This window comes from Carettochelys insculpta, chromosome 11 (assembly GCF_033958435.1).
Source record: "Carettochelys insculpta isolate YL-2023 chromosome 11, ASM3395843v1, whole genome shotgun sequence".
NCBI classification, from domain to species: domain Eukaryota; kingdom Metazoa; phylum Chordata; order Testudines; family Carettochelyidae; genus Carettochelys; species Carettochelys insculpta.
Window position 1 is genome coordinate 44784056 of NC_134147.1, and position 23657 is coordinate 44807712.

Genomic DNA, 23657 nt, shown 5'->3' on the forward strand with positions numbered 1-23657 from the left:
ATATCAGACTACTGGTCCAACAAGGCAGCAGCATTTGGGATTTTACAACCACCCTCTAAAATTTGCTACAGCCTTGGTTCATCTGTGGGGGAAAAAACTGCTTTATCTAGGCCCCACGTGAGCAAAGGCTGTACTTTTTAAAAATTCACTCATTGCAAAGAAATTAAAAATAATCTTTATCGCTGAAGAGCCATTCCCCAAATGAGAACATCTAACCTTCTTAAGAGGGGTAAAACTGAGACCTGAATACTGCCACAAGGCCTTATATTATATTCTGATGGCAACCAATATTTAAAAAGGCAGTCCATTTACAATATGTATCTATAATAAAACTGTGTGAATAGTTAAGGGGTAAAACTGAGACCTGAATACTGCCACAAGGCCTTATATTATATTCTGATGGCAACCAATATTTAAAAAGGCAGTCCATTTACAATATGTATCTATAATAAAACTGTGTGAATAGTTAATTATTTAGGGTCAACCCTGAAATTCATTCTGAATTACTTAAGAACATAAGAATGGCCATACTGGGTCAGACCAAAGGTCCATCCAGCCCAGCATCCCATCTGCCGACGGTGGCCAATGCCAGGTGCCCCAGAGAAGGAGAACAGAAGACAATGATCAAGTGATTTATCTCCTGCCCTTGTTCTGAAGGCTAGGGCACCATAGTTTACCCCTGGCTAATAGCCATTTATGGACCTAACCTGCAAAAATTTATCAAGCTCTTTTTTAAACCCTAATAGAGTCCTGGCCTTCACAGCCTCCTCGAGCAAGGAGTTCCACAGGTTGACTGTGCGCTGTGTGAAGAAAAATTTCCTTTTATTAGTTTTGAACCTACTACCCATCAATTTCATTTGGTGTCCCCTAGTTCTTGTATTATGGAAAAAGGTAAATAATTTTCTATATTCACTTTCTCCACACCATTCATGATTTTATATACCTCTATCATATCACCCCTCAATTGCCTCTTTTCCAAACTGAAAAGTCCCAGTCTCTCTAGCCTCTCCCCATATGGGACCCGTTCCAAGCCCCTAATCATCTTAGTCACCCTTTTCTGAACCTTTTCTAATGCCAATATATCTTTTTTGAGGTGAGGAGACCACATCTGCACGCAGTACTCAAGATGTGGGCGTACCATAGTTTTATATAGGCGAAGTATGATATCTTTTGTCTTATTATCGATCCCTTTTTTAATAATTCCTAACTTGGCAAATTAAAAAAAGCAAAAATAAGTAAAGCATTACTTACATGTATCTTGGGTTACCATCACTCTAAGTGGCAGGGAAACTGACCAGTGCAAGCGGAAAAACTGACCAGTGCTATTTTCTGGCTCTTGTCGGGGTGGCAGCTGATTTGGCTGCCAGCCCTGACTGGAGAGGTCTCCCTGCTCCTGTCAGTGGCAGCAGCCGAGATGCCACCATTGACAGGAGCAGCTGCCACCCCCGACAGGAATGGAGAAACTGCTCTTGTCGGGGCGGCAGCCTCCCCACTCCTGTCAGGGGTGGCAAGAGTCAGGCTGCCGCCCCTAACAGGAGTGGTTTCCCAGCTCCCGTCAGGGATGCCAGCCTGACTCTTGGCTGCTGTCAGTGACAGGAATGGGGAAACGGACCAGTGTTGCTATGCAGGTCAGTTTCCTGGCTCTGCAAGGAGAAGGGAGTGGGGAACCAGGCTGCTGCCTGATTCCCACTTCCCTCTACTCACTGGAGCCAGGAAAACGAGCAGGGCTGGTGCCCCGGTCAGTTTCCCTGGTCCTGTCAGTGGCAGCAGCTGAAAGCCTGACTCTCAGCTGCCACTCCTGTCAGGGATGGCAGAGTCAGGCTGCCACCCCTGACAGGAGCAGGGAAACCTGTTGGGGTGGCAGCCTGACTCTCAGCTGCCACCCCTGAGAGGAGCGGGGTGGCAGAGCCAAGAGTCAGGCTGCCGCCCCTGAGAAGAGCGGGGAAACTGACCCCTGTCCTATGAGTGGTTGGCAGACTCTTGACTGTCCACCACTCACAGGAGACAGAAAACTGACCAGTGCTGCTGTGCTGGTCCATTTCCTAGCTCCCCCAGGTTCTGTGAATTTTGACTTCTGCGGAGTTAACGCAAGAATGCAACCCCCATGTAAGTCGGGGTCTACTGTATATAAATTATTTTTTGTCAAGTGAAATCTTCTCTCTGGTCCCAAATTTTCAAGGTTTTATTTTAATGCAGTTGTGGTTTATCGTGGAAATGTCATCAGACCCAATTTATAAGTGTTAACATGTACAAATCATTAGACTTTAAACAGCATTTTTATACACCAGTTGAAACTTCTGAAAAAATTTTTCCCACTAGAACTAAGATTTTAACTAGTCTCCACTATAGTTTTTCAGAGAGTATCATCACTGAAGTTTAGCAGCAAGCTGAATGATGTTCAGTTTCCTGTCATGCTCAGAATATTTAAACTTTACTTCACAGATTTATTCTGAGGAACATGTCCTACCTTGCATGTCAAAGACCTAGTACAGGGTTTCTTGGTTTCCACATCAATGACGCCACAATATATATCAGGATCAAATTCTCTCTCTGTCAAAGGCACAAAAATATACCATTACGGTAAAACCACAGAGGTCATAACCTGTTTTTTTGGAAAATATTGGTCAGAATTTTAATCATAATAACTGAATCTGTTCTGAAGACACACACAATTAATACTAAATACTAGAAATTTGAGTTTTTAAAACAATTTTATTTTTTACTCGCTTCTGTCCACAGAAACTGAGACCCCAATCCTGCACTAGGACTATGCAGACAGACACTTATGACTGTGCCAAGTCTCACTGCAGAGTCACGTCCTTCACAGTAAAGGAACATGTACTCATGAAAACAGCAGCAGACTTTAAAAAGGCACTACATCAATTTGAATACCAATATCCAAACTTTTGAATCTAATGCAAGCAACATCCAAAGTTACAACAACTGAAACAGGAGTGAAAACTGCTACGCAGTGTAAACTGAAACAAACTCTAAGTCATTCAGTTTCTTCTGTACAGGTGAGTCTTCACAAAGCAACAGAAAGGCAGTTAAAGTAATAGGAAAACGCACCTATAAAACCCACAACATTAGGGCACTTAGAGGTAGGTACACCACCTGGAGCTCACAGCCAATTTATTTTTAAAATATTTTTTAAATAAATTGACAATGTCCCTGTAAGAAATGAGTCACTTTAAAAGAAAACATGTCAGACCAATCCAAACACTTCACTGGCCAACCTTCTGCATGGTAATTAAAATTTATCACCTACCTGCCTGAAAGAACACATTTGAAATTATATTTACATCTTCACACACTACTAATCATGTTAATATAGCAAACAATATTTTAATTACCTGATAGTCTTTTATGTAAGAACTTCCTATTATTTGTACTATCTTCTGATTTCTTTTCCAAAAATGGAGGCACAGAGAGAAGACCTTTACCATTCAGTATCTGTCCAGGGGAAGGCAAGGGTGGCTTTGGTATTGAGGGACAATTAAGGCCAGGCTTTGTTGAGGAACTCACAGTAGTAGAACAAGTTGGACCAACAGCAGTTTTCAACAGTGTCCCATCTATCTTTGGATGAATCTTTTCCACTTTGACAGATGGAGTCATGCTGTCATCAGTGAGAAATAAAAGAAAAGATCACTTGCAAATATCTGTAGTACCCACTCTCGTGATTACCAAAGCTATTGGTTAAGTGTTCCATTACTCAAAAACAGTCTGAAATTCTCTCTTCACACAAAAAATAGGTAATAATAATTCTGCCTCTTTTCCCATTTTTGAATTTTAGAAGTTGTCCACTTTACATTTTGCTGCTACTTTCTGATGTCCACAATGAAAGTCAATCCCTTTCTGCTCTTTTTAAACTATCTTCTCAAAAATGTTTCTACAGCAGCGTTTCCCAAACTAATTTGGCTGTGGAACACTTCTGGGCTTGGACTGTATTGGTGAACCACATACATGCTGGTCAGCGTGTGTTTGTGGAAGGTTTCATGCAGAAAAATTGTGGCACATATTACTCAAAAATTAATTTAAAAGAGTAAACACTTTTAGATGTCATTTAATTTACAAAGAACCAAAAGTAACATGAGAAAATAATCTGAACAAACAACTAATGTTTTTCTGATAGGACAGTTAGCAACCCTATAATTAAGTATAGAAATTGAAAATTAAGCACAAACCCAAAACAAAACATCAATATAACAGTCAGAAGAAAGAGAGTTAGTGTCATTCAGTTGTACAAAAATAGAAAGGACAATATTGTTCAAAAAGGACTGTCCCGCCTTAAAGCTTAAAAAAACATTTTATGGAAAAATATTTTTAAATTTTGTCTTTCTACAAATTTGTTATTTTACAGAAAAATAAGTCACATTTGACAGTTTTTTTTAAATGAGAAAAGTGGCTTTGCATCCTTTGATCACAAATCTGCTTAATATTAGCAACGATGCTGGAGAGTTGGATCCTCATATCAGGTTTAGCATCACATTATTTCGCCAAACACGACTTGTGCCGAAACCATCCGAATTGACTCTGATTGTTTTGGAGCGAGTTGCATAACAACAATGAAACTATTATGAATGTGTTATAAAAATACTAATATATCTACAGTCTACATATTATTCAAATACCTTAATATTTTTGATACACACAACTTCACTTTTAATATTTTAGAAGGAAAAATATTGCTAGCATCAAATTTTTTTCACAGAACCCCTATTCACATTGCATGGAACAGTTTGGGAAACGGTGTTCTGCAGCATCAGCAAGGCACTCAGGATGTGTGGTTTAGCAACAGACAAATGTGTATTACAGTTGTAATGTATTGCACAAACAGCTGGGAGGGGCACATTTTGGCAGAAGACCCAGTGAGAAATGCCCTGTTTTGAGGATGCTAAATTATAGTACAGCAATCACGTGTGCAGGTCAGTATTACTTGTAAACTGAGTGATTGAGCAACCACCGAGCAGAGATTCAGGCACTGCCCAGCTGATCAGCAGAGCACCTACAGCCGGCAGCGTGTGTTTCCATTAGTGGTGCACATTCGCACATGCCTTGGTGCACACAACAAAACTGATTCCACCCATGGATGGAAAAAATAGCCAGAACCCTGGTGCAGGTCTACCCTTACGCCTGTGTGCAAAGTGCCACTGAAGTCCAAGTCTGACCATGGACGTCAGATTGCAGGATCTGGGCCTACATTGGAAAGGTCTTCATTGAGAAAGAGAGTCAAACTGCACCTTTGTGGCATTTCCCCTTGAACAATGCTATTGGTTTGCCTACCCTACAGGCTGATCTCTAGAACCCTCCCATCAGATCAACATTACAGTTCATCTTTTATAACCAAATGCACAAAATATTTAAAAACTGCTACAATTTTTTGCACTGGCTTCTGGGGAAGGGCTATCGTTTAAATTCATTCTCAAGAGAACATACTCACATTTTATCGTGGGGAACTTTGCTATGCTGTACCGGATGCATTAACCTGTTGTTTCCACTGATCTGAAGCTTGTCTTTGGGTGATTTCAACAACTTGGAATTGGATGACGATGCACTAGTACCTCCACTGGATGAGCGATTGCTCCCGCTTCCGCTGCCACCTTTGCTCTTTGAACAGAAATTTGAGAAGAGGGAAAATACTGAAGAGGAGGGAGGGGTCAAAGGTGGCTTGCTGGAGGAGCTGTGTCTTCTTTCTGAAAGGAAAAGGAGTGTTTGTAAATGTCAGTGTAGACACAGAAACAATTCCAAAGTATCTTACATCATCATCTGCGCCATTAAAATTGTTTCTTCATTGGTTTGGGGTTGGCAGTCATGGAGCACTACAGGGAAGCTGTGCTATACTGTGCTTCATGACTGAAGGCACCCAGCACTATATAGTGCAGTTTACCTGGGCACAAATCACTACACAGCCAACTGTTCTTGTGTGGCTTTTAATATATAGTTTGGTGTGCCTGTTTGGTGCGAATCATTAAAGTTATGAAGAAAAATATAAAACACAAAGAAATGACTGTTCATGCTCTTCTTCATTTATTTCATAGGAAAATGCAGAAAACAAAGGGGGGATTAAACAACAGTAACATCCAGCACCTGGTCAAAGTGAGTCCCAGAATTGGATAAATGAGTGCAAGGCTCCTTTTCTGCATGCACAACTGTCTCAAATCCACTGATATTCTCCTTTGCTGGTCTGTAAAAATACCAGTTCTTCCTCAATGCTCCTGTTGGCTGGTAACAGACAGCTCTGGGAGTTTGAGGAATTGTGGCAAGAGCGAAGAGCTCAACCTCTGTACCCCAGACTTTATCTTACTTCATTTGGCTTTGGAGCAAGTACTTCTTCACAGGAAGACTGACCTAGTTTTTGAAAACTTCTTAATATTCAGGCGATTTCATCAAATTCACAGCAGCAGCCCTGAATACACTGTCTAGTCTTCAGACAATGCAATCTCTTTGCTGATAGCCCTGAAAAGGCAATTGCCATCACCAGTAATCTTGTCTAGATTACATGGTGGACCTAACTTTGCTGATTTTTCCCGTAGCTCTTTGGTTGGTTGGGGAATTGGAATTTGCAGTTTTTACAGGCTGCTGTTCGCCAAGTAGCTGAGGTGAGAATGAAGGGCTTGTCAGCATGAATCTGGCCCATAATCCTGACATCAGCGTCTGCAGGATGTGATGTTTCTTCACAAGTAGTAGCAGGCAGGGGGATGACGGGCATGTCATCATGGCTCTCACTGCATGATATGGCAGTGTCTGCAGGGTTTGATGCTGGTGGTGAATTTGGAACATCTTTCATCTTGGGAGGGATTCTGCACTCATAAAAGGCTTTCAGATTCAAGCCATGATGTTTCTTCTGCAGCGTATTGCCTTTTTCATTTGTTAAGCTAGACAAGTCCTTTAATTTTTTTTCTACAACTGCACAAGGCCCAGATAGGGCCCTTGGCACACTGTAGAAGAGTACTATTTGACCTATTTTAAGACTTCTTGCTGCTTATGGCATTCTTTTTTTTTTTGCTTGCTTGTGCCTCAACAATGTTCTTTGCAGCTTCCTCCACCACAATTTTTTGTATCTGCTTCATGCACGTCAAATGATCTTGGACATCACTGCATCTAAAGTACACTCCATTGAATCAAGATCAACAGGAATATCATAATTTACATCTTCACTGTCACCACTGTCTGGGCAATATAGGGGCAGCAGATGTAAGTTCCTAGCATACATAAGTTAGTTCATAAGGTGTAACGCCTGTTAACTTATGCCATGTTGTTTGGAAGCCAAACAGGACTCCCTGTAGCATCTTTGGCCATTCCTCTTGTTCGCGTTCTAACACTGTTGGCATGGCACCCTGAATTGTCCAGTTTGCACGCTCTCCAAGGCCATTTGCCTGTGGATGGTAAGCACGAGGGCCCCTCTGCTTTGTTCCTGTTAAAAGACGTAAATTTTTCAAAACTTTGTTATGGAATTCACGCCCCTCGTCATTAATTTGTATTTTGGTGCAACCAAATCTGCAAATCAGCTCATAAAGGAAAAGTTCCACCTCTTCGGCATTCTTATTCCACAGAGGCTTTGCCTCTAGCCATGTAGGGAAATAATCTGCTACAACACAAATACACACCTAGCCCTCTGGATTTTGGGGCAAAACCACAAATCTACCCCTACCTGATGCCAGACTTTATTTGGGATGGGCACACTATGAAATTCTGGAGCGGACTTGCACATTTTTGTGTCCCCTTTTGGACAGTACTTGCAGGTGGCAACATATTCTCTAACCTCCTTGTTCATATTTTGCTACCAGCATCCTGAGTCTAATAATTTTCCAAGGGTCTTATCACAACCAATGTGCCATCCCAGTGCCTTAGCCTGTTTTGCTCTTCCTAACCCTTGCGGGCGCATTTCAGTAGTTCATATATTTTTTCAATTATCCTTAATAACATTTAAAGGATCAAGTGCCAAGGGTCTCTTCAGTTTCATCATGTTGTACTGGTAATGGAGCTCTCTACTTCTTATTGTGAAACACCCAAGCTTGTTGAATAGAACAGTTCACCCCACTATTCTTGACTCCTTCGACACACCTGGGGAACTCACTGCTCAACAACTAACTTTTGATTTCTTTGAAGATGGGTTCACCACCAACCTTCCGTGCTTTTTTGAACTCACCAGTCTGGATTGTCTCACTATTTTGGAAGGGGTGGGTCCTGATTAACAAGTTGAAGTAATGGATAACAGAGTGTAAGTGTAACAGTGATATTTTCAAATAAATAAATTTGGTTTTAAAATTTAAGTGGTCAACTGTTCAGAAATGCCTGCTCCATTTCCACTTAGAGTGCAATGCAAATTTCATATCTTCAATGGCTTTTCCTATGCATCCACTGCATACTCTATACCCGACTTCATTTTTCAGGCAGCACACACGATATAATCAAAGTCACCCAACTTTAGTCATTTTCGCCCATGCAAAAGTCACAAACTTTAATGTATGTTGCCTGGGTGAGGAGCACTGCATAGTGCTTGCTACTGGTTTAGTGTCTCCTGCCTCCTGCAGTGGCAACCTACTCCACATAAATTCTAAACAATTCAGCACATCACAACCATGGAGAACTGAGGCTCTATTCAGTGCTCTTCTCTATCAGCTACTGGAATGGCTTTCCACTTTGTGAGGGTCATTCTTCTACCAACAATACTTAGCTGCCTTTTTAAAAATGCTCCCATATTCCTCTCAATCCTAGGAGCAGAGACCAGGAATCAGATCCCAGTCTCCCACATAGGAAAGCACGGAACTATCACTAGGCAACCAAGCTTAACTCCCAAACTGCATCAAGAATTATCAAACATTTTGTTCTAGTGCCTCCTAATCGTCAAAACAGACATTGGATTAAAGAATTCTCACACTGCTCTTTTGCCACCACCTGATAACTCTTCGATCTGGAACACCATTAAGACTGAGGACACTGACTTCGAGATATGTAAGTTTCCCTGGGAGAAATTCTATTCCCCTTTTATAATCTGCCAGACCAGTCATGGCAGAAGTCTGTCTTAGAGCATTAGACATCAGTGACTCAACTCATTCCTAGGAAAAATAGTTATTCAGCTGTTCGCTCTGTTTTCAACCATGGAAAGGGTATCTCAGTTGCCCAACCGAGAGAGGGCAGATGCTCATAATACACAATTCAGAACAACAAAGACTGATTTTATGGAGTTAAATTTAACAGCAGTATAGCCATGTCATTTGCATAAATGTTCAGATATATTTCATTTCAATTCATCGTCTGCAAGTTTTACATGCGCATATGTTACTCCAGGAAATTGCTGAGTGCTACTGCCTGCCTTTATCACAGCTTTATGGAATATGTAGTTCCACCTGCATATGAACATGGTAATAAGCCATTTGCTCACCTGACATCTGAGCAACCCAAACTTCCAATGTGATTACACTGATAGGCAACTATCCTGTTTTCAGACATGTCTGCATCCCCACCAATTGGCAAAGTACAGCATACTAGATCACAGAGCTAGAGCGTGTGTGCGCATGTGTAGGGGGTGGAAGAGCACATGCTTGCTGATAATAGTCTTTCTTCTCAGCCAATACTCTTAACACTGGCTAAGGCCATCCATTTGGTTGTCCCAATCTCAGAAATGCCCACAGGGCATAGTTAGGCTATGACCTATTTAAAGTGACAGGAAGCTTGGCCATCAAGTTGTGGAAAAATTGCAGTGAATTTTGTCACCTGTTGGATATACCTAATATCATGTTCATTACTCCATACATACTGCATGATGGCCCATCAAGGAAAAAAAATTCCTTCCCAGGACTAAATATGTCAATCAATTTTGACCCTGTGACCAATCAGTCACAAGTTGAAACCATCCTCAGAAAATCACCAATCCTGTGCCAATCTAGCCAGCAAGGTCAGGGAAGAAGTAACCAAGTAAACAACCCAACCTCTCCCCACTAGACAAGAAAGGTGGAGGGAGCATCAGACTGAGGCCAGCAAATGACATCCCCACATATCTGGGAGACAGAATTTTAAATGTGTTTGTTGATTCTAAACTAAGGTATTTATAACTGAGAAGAGGAACAGGTTAGATCAGGAAACTAGAGTCATGAAATGGGCTCTGTAACTGACTTACTAAATGACTCTCAAGTCCCTTATGCTCTGTACCTCAGTTTCTGTGAAATGGGTATCATTATTGACCACATCTTACAAGAATGTTGTTAGGTTTTAAATAAGGTTTGCAAAGAGGTTTGAGATCCTCAGATAGCATTTTGCACAGAAGTATAAAATAATTACAGTAACTATCACATCTTTTTCGTAAAAATACATAATTTAAAACAGTACAAGAAATATCCCAGTGTCTATTAACCACTTACAGTATTTACAAAACTAGACACTGCACAAGAGAGTTTTAAGGCAACTATATTAGCATCTTATAGTCTAGTAAATGGATGCGCTTCTAATATGACTGTTTATTGCCAGATGTCTTTTTATAGCAATGGCAAGAATCCCTGGGTAGCTTTGATAAGTTACTATTTGAAGGCCATTAGTTCAGTGAAGTTTTATGATCCAGCTAGACTCCATACGTAATCATGACAAAACCACTGAGAGAACTGCTGAGATAAATTAGTCAGGACCACCCAATTAATGTGTATTTAGCAAATTCTAAGTCCAAATACTTAACACAGTTTAAAATAATTTTTGATAATTTCATGGGGCACCAATGTGATCTATTTTAACCTAATGTATAAGAGTGTTATTTCATTAAAATGTGTTCAGAAACTAAGAGAGATTAGGATAAAATACTGTTCTTAACTATTACCTTGCAGCTCATCTTTAATGTTAAACTTTGTACACAATCCAATTTATTGATTAATTCAAATTAAATAAATATATTTTTTCCTACTGAGTTTGGTCAGGGCTGTGCACTTAGTTCTGGATTAAAGTTGGAGGAGTGAAAGATGAACAGACTATACTATTGTTTGTATGGGTCTCACAGAAGGAAAGCCAGTCTTAGTATGGGTAAGATAATACAAAACATAAACCCTTTTAACTGGTGATAATTAAAGAACTGACCTAGCAGGTTGAGACTGTTGATCAAATATCAGGATTACATGCCCTACAGAACAGAATCATGTTGAGATAAATATCTTTAAAACAGTGCCCTGAATCAGTGCATTCTAGAAATTTCGTGCAAGCCCCGAAAACATTTGTCCTTTCAGCGGGATAGCTTGATTTGGTACACTAGATTTTGTATATGTATATTTTAATATCAAGATTCTTCACTAACTCAGTGGCATGGGGATAGTCACAATATTCAAAATTCCTTCAAACTCTAGGCTGAAACCATACTTGGAATTTTTGGCAATTCCTACAGCAGTGGTCTAGCGCCCACAGAACTTCATAGTTGCTACAAGCATGACCATAGGCTAACTGCAACATTTTTACTATTGCCCATTAAAATGAGTCGTGCTGGTGCTAGACTGACAGTGGAACTCTTCTTTGCCTCGATGCTTATGAAAACCCTTAAACCAGTTAGACTGCTGCAGGTTGGGGGCCACAACCTACCATGCTGACCTGTATTGTCCTAATTTACTCTCCAATTTGTCTATTCCCAGCCACTGTCTCGTTTCTTACCCTTTAAACTCTTTGGGGGCAGGGACTGCTTTTCTGTTTCGTATTTGTACAGCTCCTAGCACAACGGGGCTAGGTTTATGATTGCAGCCTCTGGCCACTTCCATGATAATGACAATTCTGGTCATTTTCACTGTTCAGAGCTATGTGAATAGTACCTACAACAAACAGTAAAGTTATTCATAAGGTGGGACTCACTTCAGAGCACTGCCACCATGGACCAGTGTTCCCTGTAAGAGGGCTGCCTGGGCAGCTGCCCAACAGATTCATGTGCCACTCAGATGATTAGCAGAGTGCCAACAGCCAGCAACATGTTTTTCCGTTGGTGGTACACAACTGCACATACCTTGCTGCATATAACAAAATTGATTCTGCCCATGGACAGAAAAAATTAGAGGGAACTGTGGACTACATGGATCAAGTTCCTGTTTAACTCTGGGTGGTCAACTGAGAAGTTTTTCCTATGGTGGGTTGAGATATAACCGAGGCAATACACTTGTGCTGCTTATTGCAACCAGTTTTTGAGAGCTGGTCATGCCACCTGTTGCTTGTGTTTAATTTAGGTCATATGCTGAAAGTCTTGGCAACAGGGAAATGAACAAGACTCACAGACAAAAATGTCTGTGAGTGTTTAAAGTGCTACTTGACTGCTTTTTGTTTAGACAAAAATAAATACATTTAAAGTTGGGGGTCAAATCTCAATTTTGGTATCTAAGTATGTACCCTGATTTCCCACAGTCTAAGCACTTAGTAATTCCAGCTGACTTTAATGGGCGCTATGGGGTGCTCTCACACTTCTGAAACACACCCCCCCCCAACTTTTTTGCAATATCTTTTCCATTAGAGCATGACCAAAACTATCTGTCAGCACACCACCAACAGCGTTGAACACAGAGAGAACTGCCGCACTCTGTGGGGACTTTTCCATTATAAGAATGACATCACTGGTACGAACGACGCCCACAATGCTGAGATCCCCTTCAACCCAAGAAAATCCAAACCAACCAGTGACTGTACAACCAAACCCTGAAATAAATTAACTTGAAAATCAACAAAAAGGAAAAGAAAATCTAACAAATCAAAACCCAAAAACGTTACCCCAGAATTTTCCCCCTGAAAGAAGAAAAGGACCAGAGGCTCCATGAAGTCCTAGAGACTTTACTATTGATTTTACATGGACGGTGTTCAGATACTTAGTGATGGGTGGCACTATAATCCCAACAAAAGGTATAAAGCTTTGGTTTAGTCATATTGGGAGTACTGTATTTCCTTCTGCGTTATTCATCACCAGGAGGAAACTGACCTAATACTGCCAACTCTCAAGGTTTTCTTGTGAGTCTGGAGATATTCCTGAAGACTCAGCATCTGTAGTCATCAGTAGCTTTCTCCCCTCTCCTCTCCTCCACCCCCCGGCCTCCACATCAGTCTAAAAATCCTGGAGTAAAGATTGAAAAGACTAATCCTAAATGACTAAACTTCAGGAAGCAATAGAAAGAATTGCATAGTTTAATTATATTAATGATCGTTAGGCTAATCTCAGTTTTCTAACTCTTAGGAGCACCAATACTGTTGCAAAAAAGGAACTTCACCAACAAAAACGTGAAGCAGCAAAAGTGTAAGTGCAAGTTTTACTTTTGCTCCCCCCACTTCCTCTCCACATCTAATTCAGAATCAGCTTGTGAATTTCTTAAAATTTTTTCAATACTATTCACTAAATAATGTTGGCTAATTTTGGATATTATATCCATGCAGTTCACCAAGAACATTCAGTACTCATTTTAGCTCTTTTGAGTACTGATAACTGGACTTCACACTGACTTCTATCATACAAATTGAAGAGTGTAATTCAGAATCAAACTTCCAGGGACAATAGTCCTGTATTAATTCAAAATTTGTTGCTAATATTCTTCTATATATTCTTATAATTAGCTATTTCAGTTTATACTCCTGTCAGCAAACTCATGTTCTCAAACGAACAAACAAGGCGTCAACATGCTCTATTTATGAGGAAAGAGTCAAACTGTAAGTAAGAGATGGGAAGAGACATGACAAATGTTTACAAACTAACACCAGTGCTGGAAAGGAATTAAATATACAAGTAGAAGTAATGAAATGAAATTAAAGGCAAATTTAGCTTAAATACCAGGAAAAAAGAATCTGGAGATTAAAGATCTATCCAGCTAAATTAGCTCCCAGGGCACAGATACAAGCTTTACTTATAATTAGACTAAACTCCACAAAATATACAGGAATCCTGCGTTGGCAAGGCCATCTCCTGTTTCCATAGGAAATGCTGAGACTGATACTGATCACCATGAGACAGACACAGCTTATCATAGGTGCACAACCATCTCCAGAATGTGAGGCATTTGCAGGCAGAAGTTGGGTGCAAAAGGGGTAAATGAATTTGTAAAATAGATATTGAATTTTAAGTTATGTTTAAATTAAGATCTGAGCACTACTAGGACATGAGTCAGGATGATTTTTTTCAAGTTTTTTAATGTACTAAAAGATGTATGAAAAACAACAAACAAACAACGAAAAAAACATTTTCATAAGAACGCCTGTAAAAGTTGTACATATGAAGTGTCTATCTAATGCAGCAACACTGAATATATTGTATTAATGGCTTGTGGAAAAAATGCATACTGTGGAGATTACATATGGTATTTTGTTTTGATATCTACCTCAAGAAACAAAACAGAACTTGAACAGTTTTAGTATATTTCTGTTCACAAAATGAAAAAGAAATACACAAACCAAGCCTGTTCCTGGCTTCCTTCTCCTACTGTTGCAGATGCTGCATCTGTTGTGCTTTTGCTATATAAGCCAGGAAAATGCCCAGCAAACATTAAACTGGACCCTATTACAATGCAGAGTCCAACAAAAGAACACTGAAAATATTACAACAGTAAAAGTAACTAATACTCTAATGGTGACATACTAGGATATGGGGCCTCCCTCTTTTTCTAACTGATAATGCACCACCATAAAAGTAATCATCAATAAAATAAAATGAGGCCTTTCCCTCTCAGCAATTTGCAAGCCTTTGTTCTCTAATTTTGGGCAATCTGCTCGTCTCTATTTGCTGTTGAATGATTTACCAAATGTAGGAGTGCTGTTACTATTGGTAGTTTGGGAAGTTAGAATGGGAACCAACAGCTGCACTGTTCAAGCATATTATTTTGCTAGCACATTTAATGACATTGTGTCTCAATCTTGTGGGTTAAATTCACATTTTCAAATGAGGAATTTTTAAGCTGTGTCTTGTAAAACTAGTTTAAGGACAACAACATGAAAAAGTTAACTCTCTTCTTCAAATGCAACACTCGTTTTCAAGTTTGGCTCCGGTCAGACGTATTTAGTGTCAGTTTGATAGTGTCCTTTAATGGAACGATTACCAGACAAACTTACTGAGCAATTGAGAACAAGATCTGGCATTCTATGCTAAACCTATTACATTGCTGAACGGTGCTTAATCATCTGCTAGTATATTATGGTTCCTGCTTGTCATTACCTATGACTGAATCTAAAAATATTTTAAACTAATTATATTCAGGTGTTGTATACTTTCTATAACATTCTTGTGTCCTTCCCTTCACATAGTTCTCCCCAAATAAAAGAAAACCTTGCCTATAATAATAGATGATGTGCCTTTTATATGACAGTTCAAAAGGATATTTCAATTTTATCAAGCAAACAACTTGGTTCCAGTACTGAAAATCTCTTTTTAAAAATATCATAAAAGATGTAATCTAGACTGTGGACACACAGCTAAGAAGTATTTGGTTACCAATTTAGGACACAAGCTTGCTACACACAGAAAAGTAAAAATGAAACCATTTTTTTTTTGACTTTCCAGAAGCTCAATCCTTCAAGGTATGGAGCACCGTCACCTCACCATCAAAGCCCAGGGGAGTTGCAGTGTTCAAAACTTCACTGGATTAAGCCTCAAACACATGCTAGAGCACATTTTAATGAAACCTCGACAACAAAAAGTCTCATTCTCCATACGATTTCAAATTTACACAGATGCAGGGGGTTAGAACTTCCATGGGAAAGAGCGCAAATGTCTGCAACCTCTATTACTACAGTAAACATACTGAAAGGTATGTTCCTGGATTTCTACGTACTCAAGGTAGGGCAAGACATTTACACATGACATTATTCCTGCCTAAGCAATACAGAATATTGCAACAGAAAGGAAAATAAAGTAAAGTTGTTTTGTAGCACTTCACTTGCTCCTTAGTCCTACTACTACTGTTTGTGTTTTTGTAAAAGCCTCAGGTGCAGAAAAAGGGAAGTAACTGACTACACAGAAAAACACCCCACAAACTAGCAAACTAAACTGCTATCAAATGCATAAAGTAAACTGGAGTCGGGGGAAGCAGCTGATTACTCATTCTGTTAATACTAGGGTGTTATACCAGCAACCGGTAAAGAGTTTTCAGATAAAAGTGTGATTTTTAACCTTGTTTCCCCTTAAGACTTACACCACATCAGAAGGAATCTCTTGTATAAAGTTGTAGGGATTGTTTTAGATAAATCACCACTCTCTTGGCTGTTATTTTAACCCAGCAGATATAAAAGAGCTGCAGCCTTTAAATTTTTTCTGAATGTTCTGTTAAATATTATACTTAATTTAATAACCAAGTATGTAGGAAACTGTTGGTGGTTTTCGTTATTTCTGTACGTGAATAGGTACAGGCAAGAGGATATAAAAATGAACAAACAATTTTGTGAACTCAGGTTTTTGTACTGACTCCTTATGTAAGTATCGCGCAATGAATCAAACTGACTCGTACCAGTGCTAATAGAAAACTCATTAAAAAATGAAGCAAACCTACTCAGCAGAACACACAGAAGTCTACCTCTACAAAAACTTCTGTAACCTTGATTTTTATTCACAAGGCTAGAGCTGCTTCACTTACTTACATGTAGGAATTTAGCTCAGACATGGATGTATTTAGACATAAGTATATTTTTGCTACGAAGGCTAAAGAACTGTTTTATATTTAAAATTAACTTAAATTAGTTTACTGTCTCCCACTTCAAACAAAGATAACAAAAATCTTAACTAGAACACTTAAGGACTTTCCCTAAGAGAAAGTCCCAAAGTGCATAATTTTTGTATTTTTGCTACTCTTTAATGGTGTTATTTGATTGTTAAAATGTTCAGACGGCCCTATACGGTATTATACTATTTCAAACAAAACACTGAATTACCTCTGGTTTTCACACAAACCCATATCAAGAAGGAAATCTGAAGTTCAAGTTGATGCTGCTTCTTGTAAAGCACTTAGATCAGTGTAGGATTCTATGAATCAAGCAATACACTATCTATGGAACACTTAATCTGAAAGTTTACACTTAATTTCATATTTATGAGTCATGTGAGTTTGTCAAACAGAATGCAGAAATAGTATTTTTTTACTTGTTTCCCTCCTTCCATTGTCAGAAATGCATAAAGCTGATCCAGATAGAAAAAGAACTAAAATAGCAGTATTTTAAAACCTCAGACTAAATAACCCATAGACATAGTACCTAGGGTTATTCCTCCTTTAGGGCTACGCTGGCAGCACGTGGCTGGCTGGGAGCAAGTATCAGAGAGGCAGCCGTGTTAGTCTGTAGCTTCGAGAAAAAGAAGTGGTCTTGTGGCACCTTACAGACTAACAGATATTTTGGAGCATAAGCTTTCATAGGCAAAGACCTGCTTCATGACCACTCATGCATCTGATGAAGCGGGTCTTTGCCCATGAAAACTTACACTCCAAAATATCTGTTCGTCTATAAGGTGCCACAAGGCTTCTGGCTGGGAGCAATCACCTATGAGATACAGTGGTCTGCTGCTCGCTCGCTCACCCTAATCATGGGGCCTAGACAGATGGATTCTGCCTTAATCTTCAGTTGATGTTCCTTTAATCATGAGTTTCGTTTGTCTTTCAAATCAGGGTTGGGTCAGTTCATATTCTAGTGTGTGGGGCTTAAAAGTAGGGTATTTATCAAACAGACTGTTTAAACAAGTGATATTTCCAAAACAAACAATTTAGGAGGACAGAACCTTCAGAGAGAGCACAAACGTTATTGAGCTGAGAGATTACCAAGGCTCATTAAGTGATGTTCCACCCTATCAAGCCTGTCTGGCTGTCATGCACGTTCACTAGAAACTTTTGGTCTTAAGTCTTGTTACATTTTTGTAACAATGATAATGCAAGTGACCAGCAGAGAATATTAATTTAATAACTCCTAATGAGCAAAATATCAAAGGTTACATAACTAACAATGTACAGTTACATCACCTACTTTACACAAGTGTTACACTACATACAAGCTGTTTTCAGGTGGGTTAGTTAAGGTAGTACATCATTAATATTGCATAGTAACAGAGAGAGAGAGCGCCGTGCTAGTCTATATACTATCAAAACAAAAAGCAGTCCAGTAGCACTTTAAAGACTAGCAAAATAATTTATTAGGTGATGAGCTTTCGTGGGACAGACCCACTTCTTCAGATCATAGCCATACCAGAACAGACTATTTTTGGTTCTCTCTGCCTTAAATATTGAGTCTGTTCTGGTATGACTAACACTGCAGGGTGTCAAGAAATGCACCTCAATTGCATGGCACATCTTGTAAGTCAGTGGTCCTGAACTAGGGGTACACATATACTTGGGAACCCCAAGAAGTCTTTCAGGAGTTACTTCAATTCATCTATTTGCGTGTCATTCATCTAGATATTTGCCTAGTTTTAAAAGAGTCTAGATTAAAAGCCCTAACAAAGGCGGATACACTAAAATTTCATATTATGACTTGTTTATACTGTTGATATACAGTGAAATATAGGCACAATATTTATATTCCATTTTATTTATTTTATAATTGTATGTTAAGAACGAGAGGAAAAGCAATTTTTCAGTAATACCGTGCTGTGATCTTTTACAATGTTATGTCTGATTTTGTAAACAAGTTGTTCTTCATCAAGTTAGTTGAAACTTAGGGTTGGCAAGATAAAAAATGTTAGACTCATGAAAGGAGTGCAGTAGTCTGGAAAGGTTACGAGCCACTGTTGCAGGTACAGTTTGAATCTCTCTAAACCGGTACTCTCGCATATGGCAATATCTGTAGTCCGGCATGATTTTAATTAGTACGATGTCCACTTACCGTGGGTGTGGGAAAGTTTCCTGCGGTCCCATAAAGTTTATTTACAGCCACCAGCTCTCAGTGTTCTGTGCTGTTATTTAAGTTTAATTTACCCCTGTCTTCTAAGAGCCCACTAAGCAGTGGAAGTGTTGATAACGTGCTAGACAATATTGACCTCCTGTGGTCTGACAAATTCTCTCATTTGGCACCAGTCAGGTCCAAAGGCTACTGGGTGAGAGAGGTTCAACCTGTATTATGGTATTTTATGGTTGTACATTCTTAGCATAACGAGGCCCCAGATCTTGGCTGGCCTCCTTAGGCACTATAAATAAATGTACAAACTTTTTAACTAGAAAAACAGTAAGAGCAATTTTTTCTTATGTGCAACGTGACCAAGTCAACAGTGATTTTGCAATCTTAATCCCTGCATTTCCTGATTTTAAAAAAAAATAAATAAATAGGCTTACATCACAGTGTGTACTTGCATTGCCTGTGATTCACAATGCCATGTGCTAAAACTCTGATTAAGATCGGATCGTAAAACCTCAATAAAGTATGCCTCATGTCGTATAAAAGGTGTCTTTTGTTAAGTAACACATTTTAAAACCTTATTTAGCATTCACCTCTACAGCTAATACATATTCAGATATAACCTGCTCACTCTACACTAGAACTGCAAAATGTATTAACTAAAATTATTTAAAAATGCACTTGAAGAAAAGGGGAATAACAGCAAAAAAGCAGTCAAGTAGCACTTTAAAGACTAACAAAATAATTTATTAGGTATTATTAGTCTTTAAAGTGCTACTTGACTGCTTTTTTGTTTTGATAGTATATAGACTAGCACGGTTCCCTCTATGTTACTATGGAATAACAGAGGTGTGAGTTTACATAGGTCATGCTCTTGTTTGCCTGGAGACAGTTTTCTAGCCATTTTCATATGGCTGTTTCTTCCTTGTAGGGAAAGAAAGCAGCAGTGTTTGTTTTTAAAATTTAAAACTTCAATTTTGCATCATAATACTATATACATCAAGGCAACTATAAAGGCCTCACCCATCCCATCCCCCAGGAATTCACAATTCTTCCCATTTACTTATTTGCTCCTGACTGTGTATTCCAGTAACTTCCAGGAAGATTCTTCTGGGTGCAGGCCTGTGGAATACCTACAACCTATGTCACACTACTGTGTTTCCCCACAGCTGTCTTCTGACTGAGCCCTATGGTCACACTGGACATGAAAAACATAGGTTGAGCATGGGAAGAAGAGACTTTTCAAAGCCTAATACACTGGAACACCCTCATTCTCCATCCCCTGTCCCCACCTCCAAGAAATTACTTCAGTTTTTTAAGGAGAACTTTTTATTTTTTAAAACAGCTTGAGAGCCTTACTGTGGCATGCACTGTCTACATTGCTAGAAAAGGAAGAGTACATTTTTTCTTTTCTTCTGGGGCAGACCCAAAAATATCATCCAAAAGACTTTTCCTCAACACTGCCCATTAAAATAAGCACCTTCAGGCAGGGAACAAGAGATGATTTCAGTCCTAAAAATTAATGTTTAGAAAAAATTATGAGCATGTGAACATAGCTCACTATTAAGCAAACTATTTTGCAAATTTAAATGCAGTTGGTCCTTTCAGGTATCTTGCTATAGTAAAAAGAATAATTAATAATACTCAGCATTTATTTATACAAATAATATCAAAATTCACTTCAGAACACCTTTGTGAGCTAGGTAAGCATCGTTAATCTAAATTGTCTATGTCAAGAGAAGCTGATGCAAATTGCCAAAGGACATACAGCAAGTCAGTGGCAGAGGAAGGAGATCAAACAAATGCAAATCTCTTGGTTCTCAATGCTGGGCTCAACTCTTCTGACTTTGGTATTAGCTGTTATTCAAATAACACCTAGAGACTTACCCCATTGTGGTAGGTATGGTGCATGCACACGCACGCACGCACGCACAAGAAGTTGCTTACTCCCAAGAACTTCACTATGAATTGCTTAAGTAATTTTTTTTTCCAGACTGATTTTAAATGCTGACATAAACAAGGGACTTTGGAATAACACAAAGTGAATTCCCTGATATACATAATCAGAACAGGTCTTCTTATGCTTGTCCTCAGAAGATTATGGGCAGGTCAAACAAAATAATCAAGTTTCTGATCAACAGTTGGGAATATACAGCGTAAGTCTGGTTAAGAATGCTGGACCATTGCTATCAGTATTAAGTGCACATAAGTTTTAAAAGAAAATCAGCATGGAGGGCTTTCAAAATGGGAATGATACAATATACGTGGCTCTCAGTGTAGGTATGTGATTTGGTACATTCTGAACAAGCTGTGGGGCAAAAAATGTGATCAATTCGTTTAGGTTAGAATCTCTATTCACCACTTCTTTGTTACGCCACATAGATACGTACTTTAGTTATACATTAAATTAAATGTGAACAAACAGGCATCCTAATGTGCTCATTTTTACTATTTTTGATGAACACATGAATTAAATGTCCCATGTGTTGCATATATGTGCGGGAAAATGGCTTTTGTCTTTTAAATCAAAAGGTAAAAGAACAATTATTGACAGGTTTAAGAACTGGGATGACAATTTTTACAGAATCACTAACAAAATGTAGTCAGAGAGGGACCATCATGAGGCTAAGGGAGCAGAAGCATCTCTCTTTCAGCAGCCAGGTAACATCGGGCCTTCAAATTTACCACATGCCTACTAGAAAGAAAGAGATGCAAAAGCTGGAGTTACTGAGTAGAACTCAGGGTTAGCGTCTGAGAAGAAATCCCAACTCAAAACCACTATCTTGACAAGAATTAAGGATGGGACAGATTTCTCAGCAGGAAATTGCCTCTGGAGCTCTAGGTTAGTAGATGTCTTGTAAATCTATCAAGCCCTGGAATACTATAAAATTATTATGGAAAGACAGAGCATCTGCATGGTTTCAGATTGCAATCGGCTCATGCAGAGATTACACCCTCTACAGTAGAGTATATGAACACTAATCTCCATGTTGCCCGCTGATGACATTACCATATCTGCATGGTTTGAATACGATGTGGGCACTGAATAAACCATACTTTGCCTACACAAAAAATTCACAAATATGATTTTTTACCAAATCATAGCTCAGTTTAGAACTCAGTGATAATATGTAAAAACTCTGGCAAACAAACACAACCTCTATCTAATCAACAACATATATTAAAGTACCACTGGAGTCATTAAAAAAACAAGCCTAACGGCCTTAACAGAACATTATGGGCTTCCAAATCAAACAAACAAAAACATAGGAAAGGCAAAGTATCATTCTAGACAAGTCTCACTGAAGGTTTTACAAAAGAAGAACTGTAGGAAAGCATGGATATAAAGAGCTACGGTAACCTGAGCCTTATTCCTCACTCAGTGTCTCTGCTTATCCTCCATCCAGCAACTACATCAGGAACAAAAATATTACGAGACAACATTACACCAGCACAGTGTTCCTCTTCAACACTGACAACGAGAGTTATGTGATCTTATCACATACCGGCAGGATAATACTGGTGTATCACATTCACTGAAATAATAACTCATGCCACCTAAATGACTACAGGATATGCTCCAGATTTCTCTCTCATGAAGAAACAATATCATGTCATGTACTAAACGACCTATCCTGCATCTGTGTTGCTTTCTGTGCCCCTTCATAGCACAGTTGCAAATTTTACTCATATTACCTACAGTCGTTTTTGATGCCCATAGGTCCCAAGATCTGAATCCTCACACACTGACCCATAGGGCATTGTGCACCTTGCCAGGAAAACTGGGCTGAGTCTGCAAACATCTCAAAATCTGCAGCTGAACCAATGTATAAAGGAACTTTAGAAGTGCCCAGCTGCTCAAGTTCCTGACAGGTGACAAAGATGCTACTGCGATGAGAAGATCTCCATGTGAATGGAGAACGAAAAGCAGAGACTGTTTAGCTCTGGGAAGAGCTGCATCAGGGAAACATGACAGAAATGTATAAAATACTAAATGGTGTAAAGCAGGTAAATGAGACCTGCCTTTTTACAACCTCAGAAAACCAAAGACACTGGAATTGTCACAGTGCAGAGCAACTGTACTGTACTTACTCTCAGTAGGCCAGCAAAGGTATGTTCTTGGTTTCCCCAAGTGGTGCCTCTCTGGGGAGAAGACATACATCCTTCTGACCAGGGTACTTCCAGGCATAATGCCCTGCCTCATTCTGTTATTCCCACCAGAGACCGGTAGCCCAAGGTCACCTACTGGCTTCCTCTTTAGAGACGGTTAAAAGGTGTAATTTCTACATTTATGAAGTACCACACAAAGCTCCCTATGTAAGATTACTTAACCCTGAAGGTAAAAAGCACTGAAGAGAAAAACAGTAAAAACTTACATGCATGCTAGTAAGATTACCAAAGATCACCCCAACTCTCATGTGTGTTCTGGCAGGAGCAGTACTTCAGCCTAGAGGACTACTTTTGGTTACGAGTTCATGACACCAATCCTTCCAACCCTCTGCCTGTGGGCTGGGTCTCTCTGTAAATCAGGGGTCCTCTCTGTTTGTTGGATCAGAAAGAAGGCCCTGAGCTAGTTCAAAACAAGACTATTTGTCAAACTAACTAGACAGATAAACAAGTAAAACCATCCTGTTTGTCTCTTGGTCCCTAGAGAATCCATGTTGAACTAGTATATGAACTTCTGCTCAAAGGCAGATAATGGAGAAAGCACATTAGCATTCCCCTCTCTACTAGAGAAGGTACATACAATGACACAAAAACACAAACAATTGCCGTTTAATACAATGAACCCTACCAATATGTATGAACCTTAATTCAAGGAGGCTTAACCCAAAGGTTAATTCCATGAGGTATGTTCAGGATATTACAGA

General features: G+C 39.3%; 1 protein-coding gene across 7 annotated transcripts in view; it reads right to left on the bottom strand.

Annotated features, from left to right (window-relative positions):
* Positions 1–23657, bottom strand: part of ATXN7 (ataxin 7) — a 148980-nt gene that overhangs the window by 13256 nt on the left and 112067 nt on the right. For all 7 annotated transcript variants that reach the window (XM_075004944.1, XM_075004949.1, XM_075004943.1 and 4 more), the window contains 3 exons: positions 5441–5693; positions 3354–3616; positions 2468–2550 (listed from right to left, as the gene is read on the bottom strand). In XM_075004944.1, the coding sequence (XP_074861045.1) occupies positions 2468–2550; positions 3354–3616; positions 5441–5693 (599 nt within the window). The remainder of the gene's footprint in view (positions 1–2467; positions 2551–3353; positions 3617–5440; positions 5694–23657) is intronic.